The sequence below is a fragment of the Taudactylus pleione genome, unplaced genomic scaffold, assembly GCF_031769625.1.
Source record: "Taudactylus pleione unplaced genomic scaffold, aTauple2 ptg000256l, whole genome shotgun sequence".
In the NCBI taxonomy this organism is placed as follows: domain Eukaryota; kingdom Metazoa; phylum Chordata; class Amphibia; order Anura; family Myobatrachidae; genus Taudactylus; species Taudactylus pleione.
Window position 1 is genome coordinate 9,792,983 of NW_028284658.1, and position 27,169 is coordinate 9,820,151.

The 27,169-nt window shown below is 42.0% G+C and overlaps 1 protein-coding gene across 1 annotated transcript; it reads left to right on the forward strand.

Annotated features, from left to right (window-relative positions):
* AHCY (adenosylhomocysteinase) lies at window positions 1-25,429 on the forward strand. The gene is made up of 10 exons (XM_088480643.1): window positions 1-120; window positions 10,954-11,144; window positions 11,730-11,805; window positions 12,531-12,683; window positions 17,778-17,890; window positions 18,037-18,244; window positions 19,134-19,221; window positions 20,812-20,929; window positions 22,538-22,732; window positions 25,009-25,429. Exons 1-10 carry the CDS (start codon window positions 93-95, stop codon window positions 25,138-25,140), a joined length of 1,302 nt encoding a protein of 433 aa, XP_088336769.1. The 5' UTR covers window positions 1-92; the 3' UTR covers window positions 25,141-25,429.
* Window positions 25,430-27,169: the final 1,740 nt, after the last annotated feature.

The following is a 27,169-nucleotide window of genomic DNA, read 5'->3' on the forward strand; positions in this document are numbered from 1 at the left end:
TGTTCTTAAAGGGGACGCAGCAACACGCCTTCTCTCTGTCTGCTGCTTCTGGCTCATCATCGGGCTGCCGTGCCATCTCTCTGCTCCTCACCATGTCTGACAAGCTGCCCTACAAAGTTGGTAAGCAGCGCAGCACTGGGTGTGTCTTGTTAGACCGTGCAAAGGGCAACGTAGATCTGCATAGCCATTCAGCCCTGTTTATTAGCTAGCTGCATCTCCGGTGTGCTTCTGCCTGGTCTATATTAGACTACTGCAGGATCACATATACCCGCTGTTACATGTATAGCAGCTGCTGCTGGACTACAAGTTACAGTGAAGTATGCACTGACAAACAGCGGGAGAGCCACAAACTGCTTATTGTGAGAGTGCTCTGATGCAGATACCGGCATGAACATCTAGATTTTATAAGTATATTAGTCCTAAAGAAGGTACTTTCAGCAAATCAATGCTGTCTACACAGATACTTCGGCTTTCTGATCTAATGTATGTTAATATTTCTGTTGCGATCGTGACCGGGTAATAGTTTGAAGCCCCCCAGTAATTATTAACTAATAATGGCTGTGTGCCCTGATTCATGTGGACAGCACGCTGCTGCACGCCTGGCTCAGCACACGCCCAGCACCTCCTGGGAGTTGTAGTGTTCTATCCAATCCATGGGGTGCTAGTCTATGGCTTGTGAAACTCAGTTTCCCAGCATGCTCCGGGACCCGGCAGCTTATAGGAGCTGGCACATGTAATCGGAGCTGTCATGTCAGGATTCACAGCAGATCTGTACTGAGCAGAGCTACCGTTCTTCCTACACAAGAAACTTGGGGGTCTAATTGGCAAGCCAAACTGTCATTAATTATATGTAGGAAAGGTTTAATGAAGAAAATTATGCACTTATCACCTTTGTTAATGCTCGACTCCTACAACATTGCTCTTCAGTGCTTGGCATATCTGTTAATCAGGTAGTAGATAAACGTTAATAAAATCCTTTTAAAGCTTACTTTTATATAATGCTGTCTGAGAATGTTGTTACATGAAGCAAATCCTTTTCTTACATGAAAACTGCAGGGACAGATGGACATTTTCACATCAGCCCCTGCAGGCTGTTGAAACGCTGCACACATTCTTCCCCCCTCGCCCAGCGTAAATATTTTGTACTGCTCATATTAATACCTTTGTTATACTGAAGTTCCGGGTCTGACCCGGGTTGTAGAATAGGGGTCCAATCTGGATAAGATCCAGGATATGCCGATCACAACGGAGCTTTGCAGAGAACCGGTTCTTCTGGCGTTGTAGTGGACGCTTGGAGATGATGTAATCTCCAAGTGCCACTGAAGCCTACCAATCATGCGGCATTGGGTCATCGTGACCTGGATTGCACTGTTTATACTGCAGGGTGGCACGGGGAAGCGGTTGGAATCCCGACACCAGGAGGCCGGCAGAGGAGGAAATCCCGATCGTCGAAGGTTAGTATATACTAACCTATTTGTAACCCTAACCCTTCCTTAGGGTGCCTAACCATCCCCCTCCCCCCCCCCGGGAGCCCTAAACCTGACACCCCTCCTTCTGTGGCTGTCCGCAGCATCACCGATCGGGGCGCCGGCTCCCAGCGTCGGTAAAATGACGCCTGTCATTTAACCCTCGCCAGGATAAAGCAGTCGGGAAGCCGGCTGTCGGTATAGAAGCCGACTGTCAGGATTAGATCCGCCGGCTTCCCAACTGTATACCGGCACGGGAAAGACCTGTGGCCAACCCTGCAAACTACCAGAGCTAGATCCCCGGGCCCCTGGACCCAGGTGGATCCATTTACACTGACAAATATCCCGGGTTGATGCACATCAATCCTGGATTTTTAGGTGGGTGTAAAAGGGGTATAAGTCTACCTCTGGATATAAAACAAATGAGTATCATAGGCTTGCGCAGAAGCCTGCTCAATGGGTGTCTCAACCGGGCCTCCACCTCTGCTGGGTCATGGACTGTCATGCTGCTCCCCCCTTTCTCTGAGATATAGACAAGTCACCTGGGCAGCCAATATTTATTAAAAATGAGAATTGCGACAATATTTGCTGAAAACTTTCAAGCCAATATTGCAATTACTGCTAATTAGACCCCTTGGTCTGATGGGCATGATCCTTTTTAGGTAATCCTTGTGCTCAGGACCACTTTAGTAAACGTGATCACGACACACTCCTTTTTATATACCGACTGCAATATGCCATTCAATGTTATTTGGGGTCAGTTTATTTTGGCTATCAACTCCATGAACACGCATGTATAACAAGCTGATTGTTGTGGTGTGTGTGTGTCCCCTTTTTTTTTTTTTTTTTTTGAAGAACAATTTTTATTGTATTCAATATATAACAATAATGCAAGAAAATTGATAACTTTGTCTTACATAACAAATGTCATTAAAGATATACATTTAGACAATTGCAGTAGTGAATACAAATGTTCATTTTATGAATAAAAGAAATTAAGAGATTGGAAAACGAAAATAAAAATAAGAAAAGTTGCCAAACGGTTGTTGAATATATCCTTTAATAACCTGAAAGGAATAATAGAAATGTCAAGTCGAACAGGTATATCTACAGTAGGTGAGGTTTCGCAGTAATGACCAGGTGGTATTTTCAAATACTTTCATTTATATTATTGGATGTTTCAGTGGGTAAATCTAGATATAATGCCCATTTTGCATAAAATGACTTAACTCTCTTTTCAATATCGCAAAGAGCAGAATGCCTATCAAAATAAGGGATAGATAATTCAAATTTTACATTTTTTTAGTGGAACTGTCTTCGAGAGCCAGTACTGTAAAATCAGTTTTCTAGCTAATGTTACAATAACTGCTAATAATGGCAATACTGGTTTAGGTAATAAAATAGGGGTCCAAGAGGTAAAATCTGCTAATGGGAAAGGTTGCTGATTGTACTTTTTTTCTATAGAAGAAGATTAAAAACATTCACACCACAACTTTGACTTCACAGAGCAAAAAGATTTTCTTTGAGTTATACCCCTTTTTTACCACTGCTGCAATAACCCAGGTTATTGCTGGGTCTTCCAGGTAGCGGTACAGTGAAAAAGGGTCCCTGAAAAATAACCTGGGTCAAGTGACCTAGGAATCCAACTCTGGTAGCTACCAGGGATGAACTTGGCTAATGGTGCAGTGTAAATGGTGCGCCCCAAGTTATCCGACCTGGGTCATGCCTAAAATTGGCTTATTGGTGGCTGTAGAGCAGTCCTTACAAGTTTAGCAGGGCAGACCTGGGTTCAGTGTGAACAGGGCTGACCTGGGAATAACCCGGATCGAAGGTGCAGTGTAAACGGGGTCTGACCTGGGTTGTCCAAAAGACCAGGTCAGACCTGGGTTTTTGGTGGAAAAAGGGTATTGGTGAGCAGATTTTTTTATTTTTTTTTATTTCTGTCTTGAAATTTATGCCAGTGGTTCCCACACTTTTTTTGAACCACCGTGCCCTAGAGTATCGGCATTGTTTTCATAGCACACCCTAAGCCAAAAGTTTGTTGTTGAGAAATTCAGAAAAAAAAAAAGTAAATTGTGCTTACCTGTCATTCTTGGGTTTAGTTATGTGGTGGTGGACAGGTTTGTGTTTGTTTGCCCACATATTTACATTACATTGATCATAAATAGTTGATTTGGTACTGGACCACCAATCTGAGGCACCCCTGCAAGTGTTCCAAGGCACCCCAGGATGCCACGGTGCACAGTTTGGGAACCACTGGCTTACGCAATAACTTTTCCAGGTTTATGACTGACTCCCCTGAGTGGAGAGAGAAGACTACAAGGTCTGATTTACTAATTTGCAGTTTGACAGAAAAGCAGATTTTCATAGGCTTTGATGTACAGTACAGTGGTTTTTAAACAGTACTATTTACTAAAAGCCATAGTCCATCAATCAAGTGTCTGATATGAACTTTCAACCACCTCCATACTGTATTTCGGCAGGAAAGCTCAAACTGCATGTTTCTGCTATCTCACCTGTCAAGTGAAGATGAAGCAAAGAAAAAAAAAAAAACACCTTCTATAAAAAAGCTTTATCACTCTGCGTCGGGGCTACTGAGTCACTCTGGAAAAGTTGGTCAATGCAAACAAAAATTCAATGTAACTTTTTAATATATATAAAACAAACTTTTTACTAGGTTTAACTATAATTCTAGTATATACATAATTTTTCTCTCCTAAAGGGTCTATTTACTAAGCACTGTTAGGAGACAGTGAAAAGTGATAAGGTACCAGCCAATCAGCTCCTAACTGCCATCTCACAGGCTGTGATTGAAAAATGACAGTTGGGAGCTGATTGGCTGGCACCTTATCACTTTCTTATCACTTTTCACTTCTCCTAATACTGCTTAGTAAATAGACCCCCCCAAGTGGTCTACATATTTAAGCTCTACTTGTTTCTTTTCTTTTTCTGGATAGAAGACTGGTTCTACAAACATTACATTGGGCTGACAAGTATGCATAGCCAGTAGACTGCGATGGAAAGTCCTACTAATGTGTCTGGTTCTATTTTGTCTAACTCAGCATTTAATGTTTTAAAGAACTGTCCATTAAATTAAAGATTAAGCCCTTATCCTGACAACCCGAATGTGTACGCATCACGGCATTGCTGGTATTTTGGGAACCTTCCCTTCTGCATCTGGCTCTATTTTTGTTGCCAGTGTTTGTGCAGGACTGGGACATTAACCTTTTGTACTGTTCTGTTATTGGTGTCCTCAGTGGGTATATCTCCAGCCAGTAGTTTGTATTGCTGCCTCAGTGATGGGTCATAGGTTTGATTCCAACCATGGAATTATTTGAAGTTTGCATATTATCGTGTTTGTGCAGATTTCCCTCCAGTGTACAAAATCATACTAGTAGGCTAATACCCCTTTTGCACCAAAATCCCGGGTCCGACCCTGGAATTTGAACACTGGTCAATCCCGGTTCGAACTCTGCTTCAGACCCCATTTACACTGCAACTTGACCCGGGTTATTCCCGGGTTTGCCCTGTTCATACTGAACCCGGGTAATCCCTGCTTTTCTCTATAGAAGTCATTAAAAATGCTCTATTTTAAGGTCTGACAAAGATAGTCACAAAAGGCAACAAAAGAGAGGGGTGGGGACTGCTTACAGCATTGCTACAGATTGCTGTTCTGGCTGTGGCAGGCTGTGTATCAGCCTGCGTTTGTGGCTGCTGGTCAGGCTGTGGTGCATCCTGCAGTTCTGGCTATGGCAGGCTGTGTGCCTGCCTGCTTTTGTGGTGCAGGAGGTTAGGCAGGCAAGCGATGGCTTCATGTGCATCTCTCTGCAGGGCACTGACAAATTACATCATCTGCCAGTGCCCCAGAAACTCCAATCAGCATCTTTCAAAGCTAGCCGGGTCAAATAAGCAGGATAGCACCCGTTCACACTGCCGCATGACACGGGAACAACCCGTGTTCAACCCTGCTCTCAACCCGAGTAAGATTCCCGGGTAAATCAACCTGGGATATTTTTCTGGGAGCCGTTCAGACAGCGCATCGACCCGGCAATAACCCGGGTTATTCGGTTGGTGTAAAAGGGGTATAATTGGCTTATGACAATATGTTTGTGCTGCAGGGATCTTCTCTACTAGAAGTTCCAATTGTGTAGGAACTCAGATTCTCATTTCCTAGAGCAGTGATTCTCCAATATTTTTTTTTTTTTTTTTATTTTTTTTTTTATTTTTTTTTTTTTCTGCCATGACACACTGAAGTGACATCCGCATACTTGACACACAATTTTAGAGATGTAAAGAAACCATATTGTACACGGCTCCCAGCTGTTCTTTACATGCCACTTCCTCACCAACACACACCCTTTGGGCCAAATGTGATAGGGGAAGAGTTTAGAAAATGGGAATTTAGCAATAAACTCTCACATTGGTTGAGAGGTTTTTTTTTTTTTTTTTTTTTTTTTTTTAATCAAAATTTGAAAACCTCTGAATGAGAGTTTAAATGGTGAAACTATTTGGAGTCCTGAAACATGCGAGTTTGCATATTCTCGGACTTCGTTACATTAACCCAGTTTAAAAAGTGTGAGAACTCTCACATTTTCTAAACTCTCACTCTATTTACATTTGGCCCTTTATCTTTAACCATTGTAGTTTACTTACCTTAGGTCTCCTTTCCTCTTGGGGGGGTATATTTACTAAAGTGCGGCTATTCAGAAGTGAAGATGTTGCCCATAGCAACCAATCAGATTCTAGCTAGTATCTTCTAGAAGGTGCTAGAGTAGAATCTGATTGGCTGTTATGGACAGCATCTCCACTTCTAAAAAAAAACCATTAGTACATATACCCCTTAAGGGGCCTATCCATTAGCAGATAAATTGAACGATATATCGTTCAATTTATCTGCTAATGGATAGGCCCTGAACGATGACAGATGCGCACTCCCGCTGCCGATGAAAGATTCAATTTATCTCTCCAACATGTTGGTCAATTATTGCATATCGCTGCCAGATATAAGAAATATCTGGCAGTTTATATGCGGTGAACGACGAAAGATATTAGCAGCAGCTACAGAGCGCTGCAGAGAAAAAATCCACTCACTGAACTGTCATGCGACATTGTTCGTCTTTTGCCAAAATCTGGCATGTACATGACAGATATCTTTCAGCACAGCCACCAGAATTTTTATAGACATCTTTTCTCTCAAAAAAACATCTGCTAATGGATAGGCCCCTTTAGTCTCCTATCCTACCTGCTCCCGACTCCTCTTGTGACAGATGTCATGATGCTGAGTTCTGCACTGCTGCGGCTCTCTACCTGCTCCCAGCTCCTCTCTGAAGCCAGGAGGCAGATGAAAATTTGTATTTCACCCCTCATTGTGTGTGATACACTAGGGACCAACTCTGGCACACTAAGGGGATGATTCAATTGTCTTATCGCACCTGATCTCCCATGTAAAGTAACGGTAGATTGGGGTGTGCTATTCAATTGTGTTTGGACGCCCATGCCTTATCGCTCATGTTGTGCCCAAAGAGACAGCCTTTAGATGCATAAAATGGCTAAAACCGTCTAAAGTCCTGGTTAGGGTGACCAAACAGCAGTTTGAGCAGCCAAAACCAGGACTTATTACACAATTCTGCTTGCCACCTCAGGAGAGTTCAAGCAGAAATGCCAGCGCTGGCTGCTATGGCACATGACGGAGCAACAATTTAATTGCTCCGTCGGGCGTCCAGTAGTTAAAGCTGGCGGAACAAACCGTTGAATTCCCCCCTTAGCAGTTGCGACACACAGTTTGAGTGGTGCTTTCCTAGATAACTACTTGTTGAAGTGAGGGTGCTTCAACATCCCAGAAGTCTGAATGGTAATCTACCATAAATGTGAAATATTGACCTAGTAGTAGTAAATCTTTATTCAGATCGCTCTGTGGCCATATTAAGGGGCATATGTATAAAGACTTGATGTGAGATAAAATTGTGAAATATATATCACCAACCAATCTGCTCCAAACTATCATTTCTTAAACACAGCCTGCAAAATGTAAGTTAGAAGGTGATTGGTTGGTGATATATATTTCACAATTTTATCTCTCATCAAGCTTTGATACATATGCCCTAAGATTTGTGAAGGCCCCAGGACAACTAACTTATGGAGACCCTTACAAATAAAACTGTGAAAATGATATACTGATATTAAAAAGTGTAATGTGTAAATACTCCCAGCACCACTGTAAACAGGAAAATAAAAATAATCTAAGTGCGCTGTCACTTAGCAGCTGGTAAGCGGTTCTTAGACATTTATACAGTTTTACTATTAGAGGCTAAGGCTGGGTACACACGTAAAGATTTTCTGTCCTACCATCCAACTAGTTGATTGGTTGGAATGAAAATCTGGTAAAGTATGGGAATAACTGATCAGCAATTTGCTCCTAAATGTCAGAAAACAGATGAAAATGGTCGTCAGACAAGTTTGTTAAATGTTTGATCTAAACAATTTGTTCAAACTGTTTTTGTCCATTTTCTGGCGTTTGGGAGCAAATTGCTGATTGTCATTTGCTTTCATACCTTACCAGGTTTTCATTCCAACCAATCAACTAGTTGGATGGTTGGACAGATAATCTTTACGTGTGTATGCACCTTGTGAACCAGCGCTTAAATTCAATAAATGTATAATTGCTTAATAACTGAGAAACGGATGTGTAAAATATAAATATCAGCACATTTATTACAAATAAAGATAAAAATAAGACTATTTCATAATCTTATAAAGGAAGCTCAATACATAGTTCACTAATACAAAATGGCTGCTAGAAGGACTCCTGGGTATATTTGTAACAGTCGGCGGTAATTAGGACTTGCTCTCAGAAAAGTCACTCAAATTCATAGGCAACAGATATTTACCAAGTGGCTTAGTGGAGTAGAACATTCCCCTTAGCAAAAAGTCACCAAATGATAGGGCTGAGTAAGCAGTCCACTTGTAGCTGTATATTAGAATCCAAACAGAGCAATGACATCCACAGGCAATAGGTCAGAAGTCTGCAATGGTTCAGGAGTCACATCCAATATTATAATGCAGCGAGTCAGAAGTACAAACCGCTTAACACGTTTTGCTGGATAAAACACATGCACCTTCATCAGCATCCCAACACCACAAATGCAATCCATAAAAGGAAATATTTTTTCCATAATAAATGCATATACTGAAGTACTTTCTTTTATTGAACCTGTGCATTCATTATTGCACATATTGGGCTATATTTAATTAGAAGCGAAAAGCTGAGATCCGTGGAAAAGTATCGCCGATTGCGACTTTTCACCTGTCGGATACTTTTCTCCTGCTATTCAGAGGCAAATCTTTTTCACCTATTACATTGCATTGACTTTCCGCGCATGCGAAAAGCGGATGGAATTGAATACCCAGATAAGTGCAACATTTATATTTTGGGGTGCAGAGGTGGGGAAACCGCTCAGAACCCTTGAGACAGCCCCCAAAGGACAACTGTCAAAAAACTCAAGAACACCCCAAAAAATTACTTTGAATTTGAGGGTGAAAAAGCACAACGTGGGGGGATAACTTCGCAAACTAGCGAAATAAGGTTCTGGGGGTGCCCTAAGAAGGGGGCGAGTTTTTGGGATTGCAGGTGCTTTTATGAGGGAGGAATTTCACTTTATTAAAACTACACTTTAGAGACATTAAAAGATGGATGCACCCATTTTCAGGTACCCCATATTTGACAGGACTACTTATTTTCTCCATTTGTGCAAAGACGCTAATTAGTGGTAATTGTGTGTACTTAAGTAACCCAAACAGTTTTATTAGGACTAATAGGGCACTACTACATTAATCCCCCAATGTTTCTGCATCTTTTTGGGGAGTTCAGGCTGATTTCCCAGATTCTGACACCACTTTTCGCCTGTTCTGACTTCGCGTGTTGACGTTTTCGCATCTTTTGGAATTGAATAGCGGGTGCGTGCACGATAATTTTCCGCAGCTAAAATATGCGATGTAGGCAAATTCCGGCATGCAAAACTTTATCGTGGGTGCAAAACTAATTGAATTCCGCCCATTGTCTTAACTTTATTTATTTTGTATTATTCTTTGATTCTCCCCATCCATCATTAGCCTTCAGATACTGAAACAGCCCTCACTCTGGCTTCTTTTTATGATTCTTCTTCTCTGAGTGAATTGTAAAGGGGGAGTTCGGTTGTTTACTCGTGCACGCATTTCCTATCTAAAGTGATTGGCTATATTCAATTGTTTGTGCTGCTGGGCATGAGTGCCAAAATGCACTGGGATTAGCCACGTAAAGCGCCGAAATCCGTGCAAACTGTACAAGGCGCACTATCCAACTTTGAATGCACTTCTGCTTGCAACCTCTGGAGGGTGCAAGTACAAATAATTGGTGCCCACTGCACAAACATTTGCATATCGCCTTTCACTTTAGACTGGAGCTGCAGATGCAGGTAAACAATTGAATTCACGCCCTTAAGGTGCCCACACACATAGCGATGTGCACACGATCAGCCAATGTGTACGATTTCCCTTGAAACTTTACCCGGCAGCTCAGGGTGATTGGTCACCGCAACTTTTCCCACCCACGGTACACTGCTGCCCGCGGGTGGGGAAGGCTCAGGGCAGGCTGTTTTAGTGAGGAGTCTCTAAAAGGGCAGGGCACTTTTTTGCCCTTTTTTTAAAATCGTGTAGTGAGTGCGCCTGATGCAGGGACTTGGGTGGTAAACTCCGTTTGGGCATGGACTTGATGAGTTGGTGTTCTCTTGCAAGTCCTATATGGTGGTGCTACACCAATATTTGAAAGTAATAATTTTTTGCTATCTCTACTGCCCCTTGTGTGTTAATATGCAGAAGATGTACTACAAAATACATTGCAGCAACAGCACATCTGTGGTAGGGGTTTTTTTTTTTTATGTTTGCAGTAAGACGTTGTACAAAGGACAACTAGCTGTATGTGATTTAAAGAGATATAATAGGTTTTGGCCATTTGAAACAATATAATTTTCCCTCACGCAAAATACTTTGCTAATGCTGGCCATACACGCTGCAATTATCGGGACGATCCGCCCGATATCGGCGGATCGCCGCGATAATTGTAGCGTGGGGGGAGGCGACCGAGGGTTAAATATTGCTCGGTCGGGCATGCTGGATTGTCCAGCATGCCCGTCCGATGCGATATTTACCCGGTAACTGTCGGCCACATCGGGCAGTGTATGCCCAGCGCGGCCAACAGACAGACATTTCCTGTGTTCCTTCCTATGGAAGGAACATGGAAATGTCTCCTCCCCCGGGGGCGGAGCGCAGATGTCGGGCTGATACACTGTGAGATTTCTCAGTGTATGCCGGCGACATCTGCGGCTGGCAGCCGGCCAGATAAAATGTCTGTCGGTCTGACAGGCATTTTATCTTGCCGTGTATGCCCAGCATTAGATGTATAAGCTAACCCCCGTAACAAATCTGCTACAAATACTGATGTCTGTTCTTCCAGCTGACATCACCTTGGCTGAATGGGGTCGAAAAGCAATTGAAATTGCAGAGAATGAAATGCCCGGACTGATGAAGATGAGGGAGATGTACTCAGAGACCAAACCTCTGAAGGGAGCCAGGATTGCTGGATGCCTGCACATGACCCTCCAGACCGCCGTGCTCATAGAGACTCTGACGGCGCTAGGCGCAGAGGTACTGCTTTAGTTAAGGTGTCAAGTTTGTTGGGTAATGTCATTGTAATTGTATATATCATGTAATTTCTGTTTATACTATGAGCCCCATTTATAAACTATGCATAACTGCTTTAGCGCTTGCTTTAGGGCTTATGTCATGCTTTCAGTATTTAACAATGAAGATTACTGTTGTTGAGCACGAAGCGGTGACAATCTTTACATTAAGAGAACAATGTGGCCCCCATTTCCGGCAGTGGGTAACCGGTAGCATCCTTTCCGGCTTCACCAAAGCCTTCCAGGCACTACCGGGTGAAAGTGTTACTCATGATATATACCTGTAGTAAATTTACCCCAAAGTAATAGTGGCCAAAGTTATTTGTGTATATAGGTAAAGATAAATTCACTTTATTGTTTTTGGAGCTGAAAAATAAATGATCGTCTGGAGTGCAACTAGTATATGGGGAAAAAAAAAATCATTATCTGGGAAGGGGGCATCTATCTCTGCTATTGGTCCACTCTAACCCATTTTGCTTGTTGCAGCTCAGCTGTGCACAGGCCAGAAGTAGTTTCTTGAGATTCTTTAGAACTGTGTTTTGTATTCTAGGTGCAGTGGTCCAGTTGCAACATCTTTTCAACACAAGATCATGCTGCTGCAGCCATTGCCAAGACTGGTGTACCTGGTGAGTGAACTGAATGAACAGACTATTTCCATAGCCAGTGAAGATTTTTCAGTTATGACTTCAGTTTGGTTGGTGCATCCATGATGTTTATGATCGAACTACAATCATACCTGTACGGTCACTATGCACAGAAGTTGAGCTTGTGAGTATTAATGCTGGGTACACACCTTTTTGATCCCCCGACTGAGCAAGTTAAGTGCTCCCGATCAGCAAAGCAGTGTGCACCCAGCTTGACCCCATGTCAGCTGCCAGCGAGGCCCGTACACACTGTGCAGGCATAGCTCAGTGTGTACGGGCTTCTATGGAGTCGGGCAGATTAAGGGGTCTATTTACTAAGCAGTGTTAGGAGACCAAGTGAAATGAGAGATAAGGTACCAGCCAATCAGCTCTTAACTGCCATGTCACAGGCTGTGTTTGAAAAATGACAGTTGGGAGCTGGTTGGCTGGCACTTTATCACCTTTTACTTTGTCTCCTAACACTGCTTAGTAAATAGACCCCTAAATATTTAACGGCACACTAGATGCAACCTCCCGATCTCAGCCGTTGCAGGAGCTTTATAAGCAGTTTATCAGCGAAATGTTCTGCATACACCTTTACAATTGTCTGCCCCATTTCCCAATAGCTTTACTGTTAGACCATGATTTCACTTTTTTTTTTTTTTCTCGTGGTGCTGTGGTTGAGCTGTTATTGTAATATTGTGTCCTCCAAAACTGTTTATTTCCAGTGTATGCCTGGAAGGGAGAAACTGATGAAGAGTACCTGTGGTGTATTGAGCAGACCCTGTTCTTTGCTGATGGCAAACCACTCAACATGATCCTTGACGATGGTGGTGACCTTACAAACCTTGTTCACAACAAACACCCAGATTTGCTAAAAGGTGAGATCCAGAAATCTTTAACTGGTTATCTTCCATGCAATTTCTGTGCTTTTTGCATGTAGGTCACCATATTATAGCTAGGTGGCAGCATTGTACAGGCTAACTGCTTACAAACTTGGACATTTTTTTTGTTTTGTTTTGTTTTTTTACTCATCCACACCCCTTACAAATATATTCGTTTTATCAAATATCAAAGCCGTTTGAAATAGATTTGACATGCTAAAGAATTATTTTTTTTTGTTTGTTTGCTAATCATAAAATCTTAATTTACATCTCTAATCTACTAAAGAATAGGACAATTTTTGAAGCAAAATAAAACTTGAAATGGTTTTTCACTTCTAGAGTTACTCCTCTCCCTCTCTACCATGTGTGGCATTAGGGGTGTAAAGCTGGCCACACACTATACCAACTTTCAGCCAACTAGTTAATTGGAATGAAAATCTGTCAACGTATGAAAGCAAATGACAATCAACAATTTGCTCCCAAACGCTGGAAAATGGACAAAAACTGTTTTAACAAACTTGTCTGACGACCATATTCATCTGTTTTCTGGTATTTAGGAGCAAATTGCTGATCATAATTTACTCTCATACGTTACCAGATTTTCATTCCAACCAATCAACTAGTTGGATGGTTGGATGAAAGTTGGTCTAGTGTGTTGCCAGCTTAAGGGTTCCTCCAACTCCATTTCCCCTATTTACCTCCTGTTTTGTGTGTGGAAGACCAAAGTAATCCAGGTAATGCAGTCCTTACAGCAACATTCATATCTGCCTCAGCTGTAGTAGGTATTTGACTACTGCTTTGAACAATTAACCTAGAAGCAATGTTAGAATGCAGTGAAAAACTAATTAATTTATCTGTAGCTGATGGTTTTGAATATAGTATTTGTTTTATTGTTAGCTTCTAGGCATATAGCTTTGTTAGCTTAATGTTATGTGCTATTTGTTTAAGTTCAATTATTGCTAGCATTATTAGTGGGAGTGTTTTCGGGGTAGTTAATAATCAGTGGCTTCACATGCCAGGCCTCCTATGTAAGGTTCATTAAAAGGCTGTATAGCCTTTGGCTGGAGTGCCCGATTTTAGAAGTGCCAATTACATTTTAAATCGATTATTGGTGCTATATCAGCGTTATACAGAAGGAAACACACCAAACTACAATCAAACAACAACCCAGACATTACTTGGACGAAGTGGAACGAACTATTGTGAGTTCAGTCTCCATACTACTAGATCCTGTGGGTACATAACCAGGACTTTCATCACTGAACTCCCTGTCTGGTGGCTACATAAACCCAGTGCCTCCCTTGCTACTATTTCTGCTGGCTCTGTGCTTTTACATATAATCCTAATGCATACTTATCTGTGTTAATGTCACTCTATAATAATGTACTTTTACCTTAGCTCTCTTTCTAAGTCTTAAATTCATCTAGCTCCAACCACTGTCTATTTTATTTAATTTTTGCTCCCACGAAATCTCCACTTTTATTAATAATAATAATAATACTTTTGTTTTACTGACACATTTCTCCCACACTGTACTCTTACTTGCATTTCTGGAAATCTGCACTCTCAAATTTTCTTCTTCATTCCTACTTTCAACTTTTTCTTCCCCTATTTACGTCATCCTTAGCATTACCATGTTTTCTTCAACTACCACCGTCACTAAGTGTCTACCTAATCTTTTGTTCTGCCCCTTGCTTCCACCTTTTATCCTTTCCCCCTTGTCTCTTTCATTTCTTCTTCCCCCTTATCCCCTCTCCTGTTTACCTTCCTCCCCATCTTCTCCCATTACTCCACTTTCATTCTCTTATATTCCACCAGGATCCTACTACCTCACTGCTAATCCCTCCTCCCACCCCCCTCTCCATGTCACTTCACCCCACATCCATCCACATATCATTAAGCCCCCTTCTAGCACTGGAGACTGCACTATCGCTACACTCTATTCAGCTCAGTCCCCCAAATCAATCTCACCTCCACGCTATAGCAACCCTGATAATCTCTACAACAAATTGTCTCTCTAGCCTGTGCCCTCTGGAATGCCAGGTCAGTCTGTAATAAACTAGTCCCGACCCATGACCTTTTCATCTCCAACTCCCTGAATCTCCTAGCCATTACTGAAACCTGGATTTTACCCTCTGACACCACTTCTCCTGCAGCTCTCTCTGGGGCCTCACCTTTTCCCACGACCTGGGGGTCACCATGTTGGTGGTGTTAGGGTCCTTCTATACCCTGGTTACTCATACCAACCCATTCCCTCTGAACCATCCCTTACATTCTCTACATTTGAAGTCCATGCTTTACGCCTCTTCCACCCAGTACACCTCCGAGTAGCTGTCATTTACCATCCCCCTGGCCCTCCCTCCAAGTTCCTTGAGAACTTTTGCTTCCTGGCTCCCTCACTTTCTCTCCTCAGACCTTCCCTCCATTATCCTAGGTGACTTCAATATTCCAATTGATATCCCCACAGAATCTTCTGCCTTCAAACTCCTCACCCTCACATCTTCATTTGGTCTCTCCCAATGGACCTCCTCACCCTCCAATGTGAGTAGCCATGTGCTTGATCTGGTCTTCACTCACCGATGTGATATTTCTGATCACTCCAATTCCCCTTTCTGACAATCACCTTCTCTCTTTTAACCTGTCCCTCTCTCCTTCCCCTCCTCTACCTCCAAAAGCCACCATCACTAAGCGTAACATTGATGCTATCGACACACTGCGATCACTACTCGCAAGCTCTACTCCTCAACCCTGGCATTTCAAATGCACCAGATACCTGTAAAAGTGTTCACGAACTGCCGAGCAACAGTAGAGAAGAACACGCTCTAAGGCAGATTTTCTCCATTTCAAATTTATGCTCTCATCCTATAGTGCTGCTCTCTCCCTCTCTAAACAGTCATATTTCAAGATCCTAATCTCCTCTCAGTCCTCTAATCCCCAGCGTCTCTTCACCACTTTCAACTCTCTCCTTCGCCCACCCCCTCCTCGTCTCTCCTCCTTGCTCTCTGGCCTTGACTTTGCTACCTACTTTACATCTAAAATTGATTCCATACGTCAGGACATCATATCCAACCAGTCCCCCAGCTCTCCACCTCCTCCTTTTTCCAGATAACCACTCACAATCAACTTTATAACATCCTTCTCCCCTGTATCTGGAGATAGTCATGGCCCTCATCCGATCCTATCCCCTCCCGCTTCCTCTCTCTCCTTCTGCCTGCTCTCATCTTGCCCACCTAATTAACCTCTCCCTCTCATCAGGCACTGTTCCTTGTGCATTCAAGCATGCCTTTGTCTCCCCCATTCTTAAAAAAAACCTACCCTTGATACTAACCTTCTAACTACCGACCCATCTCTCTCCTCCCTATTGCCACCAAACTCCTTGAGCGGATTGTCTACAAACGCCTTACCGCTTTTCTTTCCTCCCACTTCCTCCTTGACCCTTTTCAGTCCGACTTCCATTCTCTCCACTCCACTGAAACTGCCCTCACGAAAGGTAGCAACGACCTCCTTGCTGCCAAATCAAAGGGCCACTACTCTTTTCATTCTCCTTCCTCTATGCTGCTTTTGACACTGGATCACCCTCTCTTGCTGAATATCCTTCACTCCCTTGGTCTACGTGACACTGCCCTCTCCTGGCTGTCATCCTACACCTCTGACCGATCTTTCTGTTTCGTCTCATGACTCCTCTACCCCCCCCCCCTCTTACAGTAGGTGTTCTCCCAAGGTTCTGTTCTTGGACCTCTCCTATTCTTCCTCTGTAGGTGAACTCATCAGCTCTTTTGACCTCCATTATCATCTCTATGCTGATGATACTCAAATCTACCTTTTTCCTCCCCTGATCTCTCCCCCTCTCTTCAGACTCGTATCTCCAACTGTCTCTCTGCCATCTCTTCCAGGATGTCCTAGCGATTTCTTAAACTTTAATATGGCTAAGTCAGAGCTGATCGTCTTCCCACCCTCCCACATAACCTCACCTCCCACTATTTCTTTATCAATTGATGGAATAACAATCTCATCTAGTCCCAAGGTGTGCTGTCTTGGAGCTATACTGGACTCATCCCTCTCCTTCAAACCACATATCCAGTACCTCTCACAGTCCTGTCGTTTCCATCTTAAAAATATTTCTAAGATCAGACCCTCAGTCCATCCTTAATGCTGCTGCACGACTTATCTTCCACTCCTAACGGTCTACATCTGCCTCCCCTCTCCAGCAAGCCCTCCACTGGCTGCCCTTCCCTTTTAGAACCCAATTTAAAGTGCACGCTTGCTTACAAAGCCCTCACCCAATCTATCCCCATATACATCTCTGATCTCCTCTCCCTTCACTCTCCTCTCCGCTCTCTTCGTTCAACTAACGCATGCCAGCTGATTACTTCCTCCCACTCCCGCCTCCAAGATTTTGCCCGCACTGCTCCCCACCTCTCTCCCTCTCCCCATCAGACTCTCCACCTCTTTGCAATCCTTCAAACGGGCTCTCAAGACCCACTACTTCATCAAAGCCTTCCAGCTATCATTCGAACTCCCTGCTACATGCTCCTTCCTCCACATCTGTGTCACCCCTGTTTGTCTTCCCCTGCCTTTTTAGAATGTAAGCTCTTACGAGCAGGACTCTCTACCCTCTTGTGCTTCTCCCTACTTTAGTTTCATCTACTTCTTACTCACCACTAGGGCACCTAACACTTGGTTGCTTATGTTCTGTTGCTTATCTTGGTGTAATGGTCACTAATGTAGCAATGTATATTATCCATGTACTGGTCCTGTATTGTATTGTTCTGTAAGTCGCTTGTCTACAACTTGTTTATGTACTTTGTAAGGCGCTGCGGAACATTTGTTTTGCCATATAAATAGATGATGATGATATGGGCACAAGGGTGGTGTGGTGGCAGAGTATGTTTAAAACAATAAAAATAGTATTCTGGGTATGCCCAAGAACCTTGTGTTACTATGCGTACTAAATAAGCCTTTAAGTATATTCAATATGAGTGGCGTACTACTACAACAGACTGACCCTTACGAATGCTTCTTCATGCACTCTGATTATCAGAAAACCGTGTCCGACAACCCTAATCTATGACCTGTTTTGTTTTTATTCAGGCATTAAAGGAATCTCTGAGGAAACCACAACAGGTGTGCACAACCTGTACAAAATGAAGGCTGAAGGGACTCTTAAAGTGCCAGCTATTAATGTCAATGACTCTGTAACCAAGGTAATCATTTTGTCTTACTGGATGAAGTGTGCATGCAGGTGATATAATGGATATATTTGTGTCTGCTAATTTGCCATCTCAGATATTCGGTGACATATCTATATACAGTATTTCACTTTTTTTTTTTTTTTTTTTCCTTTCTCCAGAGCAAATTTGATAACTTGTACGGTTGCAGAGAGTCGCTGATTGATGGTATAAAGCGAGCCACTGATGTAATGATCGCAGGAAAGGTTGCAGTGGTTGCTGGCTATGGAGATGTTGGGAAGGGGTGTGCTCAAGCATTAAGAGCTTTTGGAGCCCGTGTTATTGTTACAGAGATCGACCCGATCAATGCTCTGCAGGCAGCCATGGAAGGTGATGCTTTGACAATTTGTGTGTGTTTTAAAATGATGGTTACAAATTGTAAAACCTTTTAAACTGCATGTAATAAAACAAAACTATTGTAAATGGACAATACTCTGGTTTAAGCCAGGCGTGTGCTAGATATGCCCCACTGCTTCCTCCATCTTACAAAGAATAGACAGCCCGCTGCGCATATAGATCTGTCACGCCGTGGGCCGCTGCTAAAATAGAACTCGTGAGCTGCACACTACCTGCTCCACCATCACACATACTGACTGCTCCGCAAGTACCTGCCAGTCCTTTGCAGAGCAGACAGACGTCTGAGCTCTACATATGCTGAGCTGGTACCTTCTGATAGTCGCTTACCTGCAGGTAAGCAAGTGCAATATTACAGTATCTGCAGCATTTTAATAACTTATACAAAAAAATGTACTGGTGACTTTTTTTTACATTGCGTCTGTACCAGACATTGTAATGGTAACTGAATACATGCCTAGTTTATTTATAACCAGTTATTTATATAACAACCTATTCTGCAGCGCTTTACAAAGAATATTTGGCCAGTCACGTCTTCTCTCCCATCCTTTTTATCCATTCACGGTCCTTGTTCTCCTGCCTATATTTACAATTTATATAACCACTTTTTTTTTTTATTTCTTCTGTTTTTTTCCCTAAAATGCTCATAAGGTGTGTGGTGTGTGTGTTTTTTTTTTTTTTTTTTTTTTTTTTTTTTTAAATGGTGAGTATTGTAAAAGTTGTGTGCAGCGTTCAAAAGAAAATTATGTGGCCATCCTATCTTAAACAATTGCCCCACCTGTAGCTTAAACAAAGCTTGTAAAACAAATTGTGCATTGGCTGATTATGGATGGTCTGAATAATGTGTGGTTTATAATTTTGTCAGGGTATGAGGTCACCACAATGGATGAAGCCAGCAAAGAAGGGAATATATTTGTCACGACAACAGGATGTGCAGATATTGTGGAGGGAAGGTGAGTGGTTCTTTTACTATAAACTTCAGCAGACTGACACTTTTAAATGCCAAAATGGGCTGTGTCTCAGGGCTGAGTACTATGACTCGCATAGAAGCTATCAATTGTCTTTGAACTGGCATAACGGAAATCCTCAGCAACTCGTCTTCAGTGTAATTCAGTTCAGTACCTCATGTACCAATTATCCGATCGATATGTTTTTGAACTGTGGGTGGAAACTGAAGCACCCTGAGAGAACACTCAAGTAGAGAGCACATATAAACTCCACAGATCCAAATAAAAGTATTAGAAGCATCTGATTCAATTAAAAATAAAACTAATACCCCTTTTACACCGGAGCTAAAACCCGGGTTTTTGAAGGGTTAACCCGGGCAGCTCCCTGGTGTAAAAGGGGAGAGAGTTGGATCGCCGGGTCGAGTGACCCGGCAATCCAACCCAGGTAACTAGCAAGGTTTAACACGGGAATAGCCTGTGAAACCCTGCTGTGAGAACAGCGCACTCCGGGTCACGATGACCTGGAGTGCGCTGCTAGCCGGCCAATTGGTCCGGCTTCAGTGGCGCTTGGAGATGACGTCATCTCCAAGCGACCACTTTCACTCCGCAAAACCCGGGTCTATGCAGACCCAACTGCGGTGTGAGCGGCGCTGACTCGGGAATATCCCGAGTTGGCGCCGGCAAAATTCCGGGTCTGATCCGGATAGGAATTTTTTTTCCATCTCCGGGTCACACCCGGAATTTAGGTGGAAAAGGGGTATTAGTTGCCTTAATGTTTTTCTAAGGGATCTGTATCCCCCACAGATCTACATAGATACATGCATGAATGTAGAATGAAATATGAGGTCTCAGGTGAAATTGCCATATATGTGAAGGAATGCGTTGTCTATGGGTCTCTGATACCTGTCCATACTACAAGGTCTATCCAAACCTCTGAACTGTTCAATACCCCCTGGTGTGTGGTGTTGACATGCTTCATATTTCAGCAGTTAACACTATTCACTAGAACTCTAACAAGTGTTTTAATAAACCACTCTGACACTGTACGGTGTTGTATCTTAATACGGAATCTGAAATCCCGACACTCTGGATGCCTGCTGTCAATATTCTGACAGCGGTATCCCGATGCGCAGGATCCCAACAAGGGTCTGGTAAGTATCTTAATAGTCTCCTCCCTCTAACCCTCCTTTTCTGTATACTAACACCAACTCCCACGAATCCTAACCGTTAGTGCCTAAACCTAACTTGCTAAAAACTTTTTCCGTAAAGAAGTCTGACAGTCTGTTCCTAAAAGGAACTTCTTTATTTGAACACTTGCCGTTTATTATCCTTTCTGGGAAGTAAGTTTTACCAGTATTTGCTTTTGTAAGCAAAACAATGTAAAGCTCTTGTGTCCTGGATTAAAAATAACAAAATTCTGGTGTCTTTGTGCTGCAGGGTTTTTTTTTTTTTTTTCCTGCGAAGTTTGCTCCACACCAATTTAGTAATTTTAATGACCATGTTTTGGATGTAGTTTTTATGTCTGTACTCCATTATGGTTGCTAATGTGCCACATACACAACTTTTTTTTTTTTTTTTTTTTATTTAATTGCTTAGACACTTTGACCAGATGAAAGATGATTCTATTGTCTGCAACATCGGCCACTTTGATGTTGAACTTGATGTAAAATGGTTAAACCAAAATTCTATTAAGAAAGTAAACATCAAACCACAGGTAAGCAATAGTTATATCTATTCCATATGTTTTAGGATGATTAAATATATAATAAAGGTTGATGTTATGGTGTAGCCCTGGTAACATTCCCATAAAGTCTTTTCAAAGCCAGACATAACTTGATACCTTTAACATTAATGTAGCTGCAGTTTATATGTCTGCATTTTCAGATTTTGCTTTTTGTTAGCGGTCATTTTACACTGAAAGCTTTTCAGAGATGTATACAGAGTTCTTAAAATCTCCTACAACTTTTGCTTCTATCCTTGTGTTTTTTTTTTTTAAATAAAGTGTTTATTTAAACACGTGTGAACCTGCTGGGGTGTTTATTTTTTTATTTTTTTTACCTTTTTTGTACAGTATTTCCTAATATTAGATTAAGCTGCAGTCCTTTCCCTAGCTTCTATATATAAAAAAAAAAAATTAGATAGATAGATAGATATATCTATCTATCTATATCTCTTGAGACATAATCCGTGTACAATATGAATGTATTGCTCCAACAACCTGGCTGAACTAGGCCATGACCTTTCCACAAATCAGGACTTGCATGAACAGGTTTTAGAGAAAGATGTGGTTTAATCCAGAACAGCTAAAAAGTATGCCTAACAAAACCTGAGCCAGGTACCGAATATAAAAAAAAAAAAAAAGTAAAATTTATATATATATATATATTATAATTTTTTTTTTTTTTTATTATTTGCATGCTCCATAACTTTAAATTTGTTTTGGACCATAAAAAGCTTTGGAGATGGTGTATTGTGCATAAGTTTAATCCTTGCTTGTGCTAAAGCATGTCTAACCTATCAGATTCAGTCTAAAGGGTTTGTCTGTTAGTGTACTTTGTGTTTGGAACAGACCTAAAGCTTCCAGTAGATCATGATGGTTGAACTGCTTCTTCTCTAGGAGTTCTCTGCATTGCATGTAACTGACACTGTAGGAAATTTCCTTCATGAAATTTGTCTTTGAAGTGCCTCATTGATGTACTTAAATACTGTTTTGAACACATTAGATCAGAGCCTACTGTGTCAATAGGAATTATTTTCATTTTTAAAACTTAAATTTTATGGAATGTTTGTATTGCAGAAGACACCTGTAATGCTGGGTACACACTATGCGATCTATTCGTACAGCTGACTAACGTTATACCATTAAGTGGTCGGCTCGTGTGTGCACGTGATATTTTGTGAATGCCGTCATTCAGATATAACATTTCAGCTGTACAGCACAATAGATGCTATATATCTTGCAGATCTATTGTGCACATATGCCGGTGTGTACGGGCCACCGTTTCACTGGCCGCATGAACTGCCCAGTTGTGCTATCTGGTCAGACATATCAAGTGCCTAATTGTAAGTGTGTGTATAGCTAAGCTGGATCTGCGTGACTGTCAGCCGCTGGGTCGCTTAGGTGTGTGCCCAGCATTATATCCAAGTCCACCAGGAACACAAAACCTATAGGTGTTCACATAATCATGCATCAAATATCAATAGATAAAGGAAAAAATAAGAGGCTGCGGCATCTGTTTAGGCAGGAGAGACCCATAGCAAGTCACAAACCAAGACCTGTTGGGGCCAAAACCCTAAACCGCTTGACTTGATTTGCCTACAGGTGGATCGCTACGTTCTGAAAAACGGACGGCATATTATACTTCTTGCTGAAGGCCGGCTGGTGAATTTGGGTTGTGCGATGGGTCATCCGAGCTTTGTTATGAGTAACTCTTTTACAAATCAAGTGTTGGCTCAGATTGAGTTGTGGACCAACAATGATAAATACCCACTTGGAGTGTATTTCCTTCCCAAAAAGGCAAGTTTTAATAATGGTTTGTGTTTTGTATGTATCACTGTCTGAACCTCATTTGTTGCACTAGACTATCATTTGGTGTGTGCTGATACTGTCCCCTTCCCTGCTAGATGATTTAGCAACACCTCATTAATACTGGTGTACTGTTGCTTAAAGGTTTTGCAATGGTTATAAAACACAAAGTTCAATTATCCTAGCAATACTTCATAAGTAAGATAAAGGATATGGCGCTCTTTATCCACAGGGAGCCAGCCTAAGAATGCTGCAGACCCCTCCTAGCATTGCATTCTTTGGTATTTATTGGACCAATTGTAAATTTCTTAAATTAACTTTTAAAAGGAAGTTAATATAACTGAGGCTTGGCAACAAAGGCAGATTTATTTAGGCTTCCCAAAACCAGCTGTCTTCTATCTTTCCCGTCCATTCGGAGTATTGCAATAAGCTGGTCCATTTAATTGAGGGCTCTCTGCCAGCTTTTACATTTCTGTGTTGTGACCAGTAGGTCAAACAGTCCTTAAAGTTATGGGCAAACTTGTGCAGCAGTAACTGGATCTGGTGTTAGAGAGGAAAGAGTTGGGGAGAAATGCCTGAATTATTACTCTGAAATTAGAAATTGTGCTGAATGGCATTTGCTATGATGATAAGCTAGGTCTATAGATGCTGTATGATCATCCCATGTAAACAGGAAAAGGCATTCCCAGAGAGAAGTGTGCAAATACTAGTTGCTCTTTTTAAAATCAAACAACCTAGCTAGTTTGTAGTACAGTAAAGAAAATCTAGGTATGCTGGGTATATTGCTGTAACAACAAAGATTATGCTTTTATAGTCATGTGATACACAGCCCCTAATTTCACTACAAGTAGGAAGTGCCCAAATAGTTTTTATATAGTTGTACATGATTTAGAAGATAAATTAGTTCAGGTGACAAACTTGTTCAAACCTAAACTGAGATTGTGTCATATAGACAAGGTTGGTCCAACTGCCATTTCATAGTACTGCTTCACCCCTCTGAAGAATGTCTGTATCCCAGAAAGCTCCATATAATGTATTGAGTGACTGACGTTAAATTTAGCATCTTTGTGTGTATATAAAATTTTAAACACTATAAACATTTGGTCATGTGACACATGGCTCTGCAAGTACAGATGTGTCCTCGTATAATGTGCCACTAGGTGTGTCAAATACTGTAGCCCCTCTTAGTGCAGCAGGATTCTTATAACTAATGGTGCGTATCCACTACACGAGTGGAACGACTGTACGATTTACGTGCAGTCATTATTCATCCTGTTCAGTGGATAATGTGCCCACACTGAATGATATGTCGTTCAGTGTAGGTACCAGTTCTCATCCCCGAACATGCACAACCTGTCTATAGACAGGTTGGCCTGCATGTTCAGGTGATGACAAATGCTGACAACTACCAGCGGGAACGTGCATCACTGGTCGTTGCCGGCATTTTAATACACAATTAATGAGCGATTGAACGATTACTACGTCTTAATCGTTCAATCTATCATTTCTTGTCTAGTGGATATGCGCCTTTAGCTGTAACACAAAAAATATATAATCACAATGAAAGGTGGCACTCAGACTTGAGATCCACATACCCTCACCAGAGGGATTTATTAATGCAAGTGCAGGTTAATGTTTTGGGGTCTTACACCCCTGTTGCCATGAGGAAGGGGTGTAAGACCCCAAAATGTTAATTTGCACTAATAAATCCCTCTGGTGAGGGTATGTGGATTTCAAGTCTCTGAGTGCCACCTTTCATTGTGGAATATATGGAGTAGGGCTGTTTACCCCATAAGGAGGGCACCAGAGCCAGTCTTGCAGCATTTGAACTTGTATATGACTGACTGATTTGCAGGTCTGTGTAAAAGGTGTTCTGATACGAGTGGCCGTTGCTATTCCTCCTACCACATTCTGTTATGCTGAATCTGTGACTTTGTACATGTGTTGTACTAATTCCTCTGTGACAAGTTGCACCCTAGCATCTCTGGTACACTGAGCAGCTTTGTGTGCAGCTACAATGCCACTAAAACACAGTATTTGGTGAAAATGTGCGTGCACTACCTGTGTCTGAGTACCCCAGTCGCGCCTGGCATCGTATGGCGTAAAGCTGCTAGTTATGAGGACACACCTATATCACACACAGGTGTTTTAAATTTAATACTGTTAAAATATATTAATGTATTTCAATTGTGGTTTTTATTTTTTTCTCTGTGCTCTTCCACCGCTACAATTTTACATTTACTGCCTGTTTTGTTATTTCTGTGCAGCTTGATGAAGCCGTGGCAGCTGCCCATCTAGACAAGCTGGGGGTGAAACTGACTAAGCTTACAGACAAACAGGCCAAATACCTTGGGCTGGAGAAGGACGGACCATTCAAGCCTGATCACTATAGATACTGAGTAGTCTGATGATTCAAAGACCAACATTGAAAATGCATTCAATTTACCTGACCTCTCCAGCTGTCCACCACCTGGTTTCTGTAGTCTCCATATCATACCTATACTGAGTGTATGAGGATTATATCTCATAGTGCCTGTGTGCTCTATAAGATAAAAACACAGATCTGTTTACTGCTTTGTTGTACGATATCCAAAGAAAATGGTCATCCTCTTACAGTGCAGACTCCTGGTGTATACTATTGTGGCTATTCATTGGAGCACTTGTTATATAAAATCTTCTTATTTGTAATTGTGTCTTGGCTTTTCCACATCTGCATTCTTGACATAGTCTACCATATTGCACATACGTGGCTGTAAACAAATAATTCAATATGGTACTAATTATTTTTTTTTTTTAAACAAAATTTCACTTTGGTGGAGGACACAAATTCCTGAAACGAGAAGGGCCTGATTCAGCTGCATTATGTTATTAAATATGGGCAGCAATCTGCAGTCATCAGTCTGCCGCCTCTGTGTGGCTTCACTGCCCCTCTACAACCACTGCTGGGAGCAGCCTTCCTTATCGACACACACATTTGCACCAGCCCTATCCTGGGTGTAAGATGTTTCTGAAAATAGCCAGCTCTCTCATGGCAAGCTCGTGCTAAGCATGAATGCCCATTGCTGCCCTTCACGTGCTGTGGGGTCTATTTACTAAGCCTTGGATGGAGATAAAGTAGCAACCAGCTCCTGCCATTTTTTTTTTTTTTTTCTTTTCTTTCAAACACTGTCTGTGACGTGACATTAGGAGCTGATTGGCTGGTGCTTTCTCAGTTATCTCCATCCAAGGCTTAGTAAGTAGATTCCCCCCCCATGTTTGAAATGTGACAGGAGCTGATTGGTTGGTACTTTATCTCCATCCATCTTATTGCTCTCCAAGGCTTCATACATAGACCCCTCGGTCCTCTTTTCCTAGTTAATTAAGCACTTTGGTCCTGATTCAAAGTCCACCTGTAAAATATTTGCCTTTTGATGCCCAGATTCCACTTCAGTGAAAATAATTCTGAAAAGGGGTTTCTAAAAAGACTGTGCCTTGTCCTCCTAGGCACATGTAAATCAATGGTCACTTGTCTTTTAACCATTACAGTTAAAATATCCCCAGCCACTGTTTTCTCTCCACATCTCACCTAACAATATAAGTTACAGGTTGAGTCTCCCATATCCAAACTGCTTGGGATCTGAATAGTCTGTATTTTGGAACATTTGCATACCATAATAAAATGTGTTGGGAATGGGACCCAAATCTAAACACAGAATGCATTTATGTTTTAAATCAGGGGTGGAGAACTTTTTTTTTAAACCTCAAGTCCTTAAACCTGTACCTGAGGATGTATTGTTCCAGAAATGGAATCTCTGCAGTCCGTCAGGGGTGAGACCAGAGGAATTCCTTTTATCCATGGATTTCAAGGATGCCTATCTCCATGTTGCCATTTGGGAACTGCATCAAGCCTTCCTGCAGTTTGCTATACTGCAGAATCACTACCTATCTCGAGCATTACCGTCAGGTTATCCTTGGCTCCCCGCATTTTTACAAACTCATGTCAGTCATGATTGCTTTCCTTCGGTCATTGGGAGTGAACATATTCCCTTATTTGGACGACCTATTACTCAAGGCTTCATCGGTAACCCTTCTCTCAGACCATGCCTTACTGACATATCACACTTTAATCCAACACTGATGGATAATCAACTTCAAGAAATCACATCCCTATCCGTCCTAGAAGCTCGTTTCTGGGCATGATCTTGGATGCGACATCAGAGGGTTTTTTCTTCTGATAGACAAAACCCGGGATATCGGTTGTTAGTTCAGTTGGTCCTCAGACCGAAGAAGGTGTCCCTATTTCTTTGTCTGCGTCTCTTGGAAAAAAAAAAATGGTAGCTGCTTTCCAGGCACTACAGTTAGGATGGTTCCACTCCAGAGTGTTTCAACTGGACCTCCTGTCACAAGTCTCAGGATCTCATCTGCTTCTGCATTGACAGATCCGTCTGA

Bases quoted from the DNA above. Each gene is read 5' to 3' on its own strand.
- AHCY (XM_088480643.1), top strand. From the start codon at position 93: ATGTCTGACAAGCTGCCCTACAAAGTTG. The intron at 12,684-17,777 runs GTGAGATCCAGA...GTTTTTATTCAG, and splicing joins ACACCCAGATTTGCTAAAAG to GCATTAAAGGAATCTCTGAG. The intron at 18,245-19,133 runs GTGATGCTTTGA...TAATTTTGTCAG, and splicing joins TCTGCAGGCAGCCATGGAAG to GGTATGAGGTCACCACAATG.